This window comes from Anarrhichthys ocellatus, unplaced genomic scaffold, assembly GCF_004355925.1.
Source record: "Anarrhichthys ocellatus isolate YVR2014 unplaced genomic scaffold, GSC_Weel_1.0 scaffold3978, whole genome shotgun sequence".
NCBI classification, from domain to species: Eukaryota; Metazoa; Chordata; class Actinopteri; order Perciformes; family Anarhichadidae; genus Anarrhichthys; species Anarrhichthys ocellatus.
Genome location: NW_022283952.1, coordinates 1 through 1,200, shown reverse-complemented (window position 1 = coordinate 1,200; position 1,200 = coordinate 1). Strand labels below are relative to the sequence as shown.

At 44.3% G+C, this 1,200-nt stretch overlaps 1 protein-coding gene across 1 annotated transcript in view; it reads right to left on the bottom strand.

Annotated features, from left to right (window-relative positions):
- The window catches only part of LOC116379249 (beta-mannosidase-like), a gene marked incomplete at its 5' end in the record, with an annotated part of 3,174 nt that extends 1,977 nt beyond the window's left edge, over window positions 1-1,197 (bottom strand). Inside the window, 3 exons of the mRNA XM_031841189.1 lie at window positions 158-268; window positions 394-563; window positions 1,071-1,197. Of these exons, the coding sequence (XP_031697049.1) occupies window positions 158-268; window positions 394-563; window positions 1,071-1,197 (408 nt within the window). The remainder of the gene's footprint in view (window positions 1-157; window positions 269-393; window positions 564-1,070) is intronic.
- Window positions 1,198-1,200: the final 3 nt, after the last annotated feature.

Here is a 1,200-nt window from a genome sequence, read left to right as displayed (position 1 = left end):
ATTGAACTGAATATCTCTCTGTTTTATATCATATTGAACTGAATATCATTGGTGGAGACATGTTGGGCCTTTGATTCTACTGATGCTCTTATTTCACAGAACACTCTGCAGCTGAAGGCATAAATACCACAGGAGGAGACTGGAAGTGAACTCTGACCTTAGACTCTGTGTTCAGGATCAAGACCCGCCCCTGAAAGCCTCTGACAGTGAGATGGTAAGAGGGTTGGTCTCCGTGTCCGTTGGGCCACCACAGCTTCACCTGGCTGCTCTGGAGGAAGAAGAAGAAGATGTTTTTAAGTGTTTAGAAACTGACGTTCTACTACTCAACGTAATAACTGAGGAGTCACTGCTGTCACAGCACACTCATACGAGGGTACGGAGTGTTTAGAGTACCGTGTTGATGTTTAAGGTGAAGCTGTTCTTGGTCTTTCCTGGGAGGAACTGTGTCTGGAGGATCTGCTCAGAGTCCAGCTCAGGTATGGAGAGAACGATTTGCCCGTTAGTTGTCTGGACAGCATCGACGAGAAGCTCAACCTGGACTCTCCACTGAGAGAGGCTGAGACCTGGACAGACAGACGGATGATATGGACTGTAATGGAGCCATTTGATTGTTCCACACAGGGGGAGACACAGTAGAACTGGAAGAACAGGAAAATAACTTTACATTTATTCTGACTGTGACTTTTCAAAATAAAATTCCAATCTACACTCAGTGTAAAACAACAGTCCTACAATAAATATGAAGGTTGTAATTAAACTGTCTTGATTCGATTTTATGGACATTTTATCAGCTGCAGTTTGTGGTGCTGTTGAATTAAATCGCATCATGCCGACAGATGTTTCTATTATTCTGTCCACCCCATCTACATCAATGAGGGTGCGCTAAATAACAGAAGTCTATAATAGAATATAAAAGAGTTTTCATCACTTTCTATCCGAGCAGAGCCGCTGCTGTTTCTCTGTTTCCTGTTTTATATTTTGCTTTTGCCTCAAATCCTCCCGGTGTATATTAACACAGTATTCCTCAGTGTTTAACACAAGCTTGGTGATGAAGAGTAGATGAGACGTACTGTGTAGAGGAACAGAGGAAACCTGGAGGAGCTGCAGGACATCAAACGCCTCCAGTCGAACTCCCTTCCACAGTCCCATCGTTGGGAACGAGGGGCCCCAGTCCCAACTGAAAGAGCTCTGCTCCTTCAG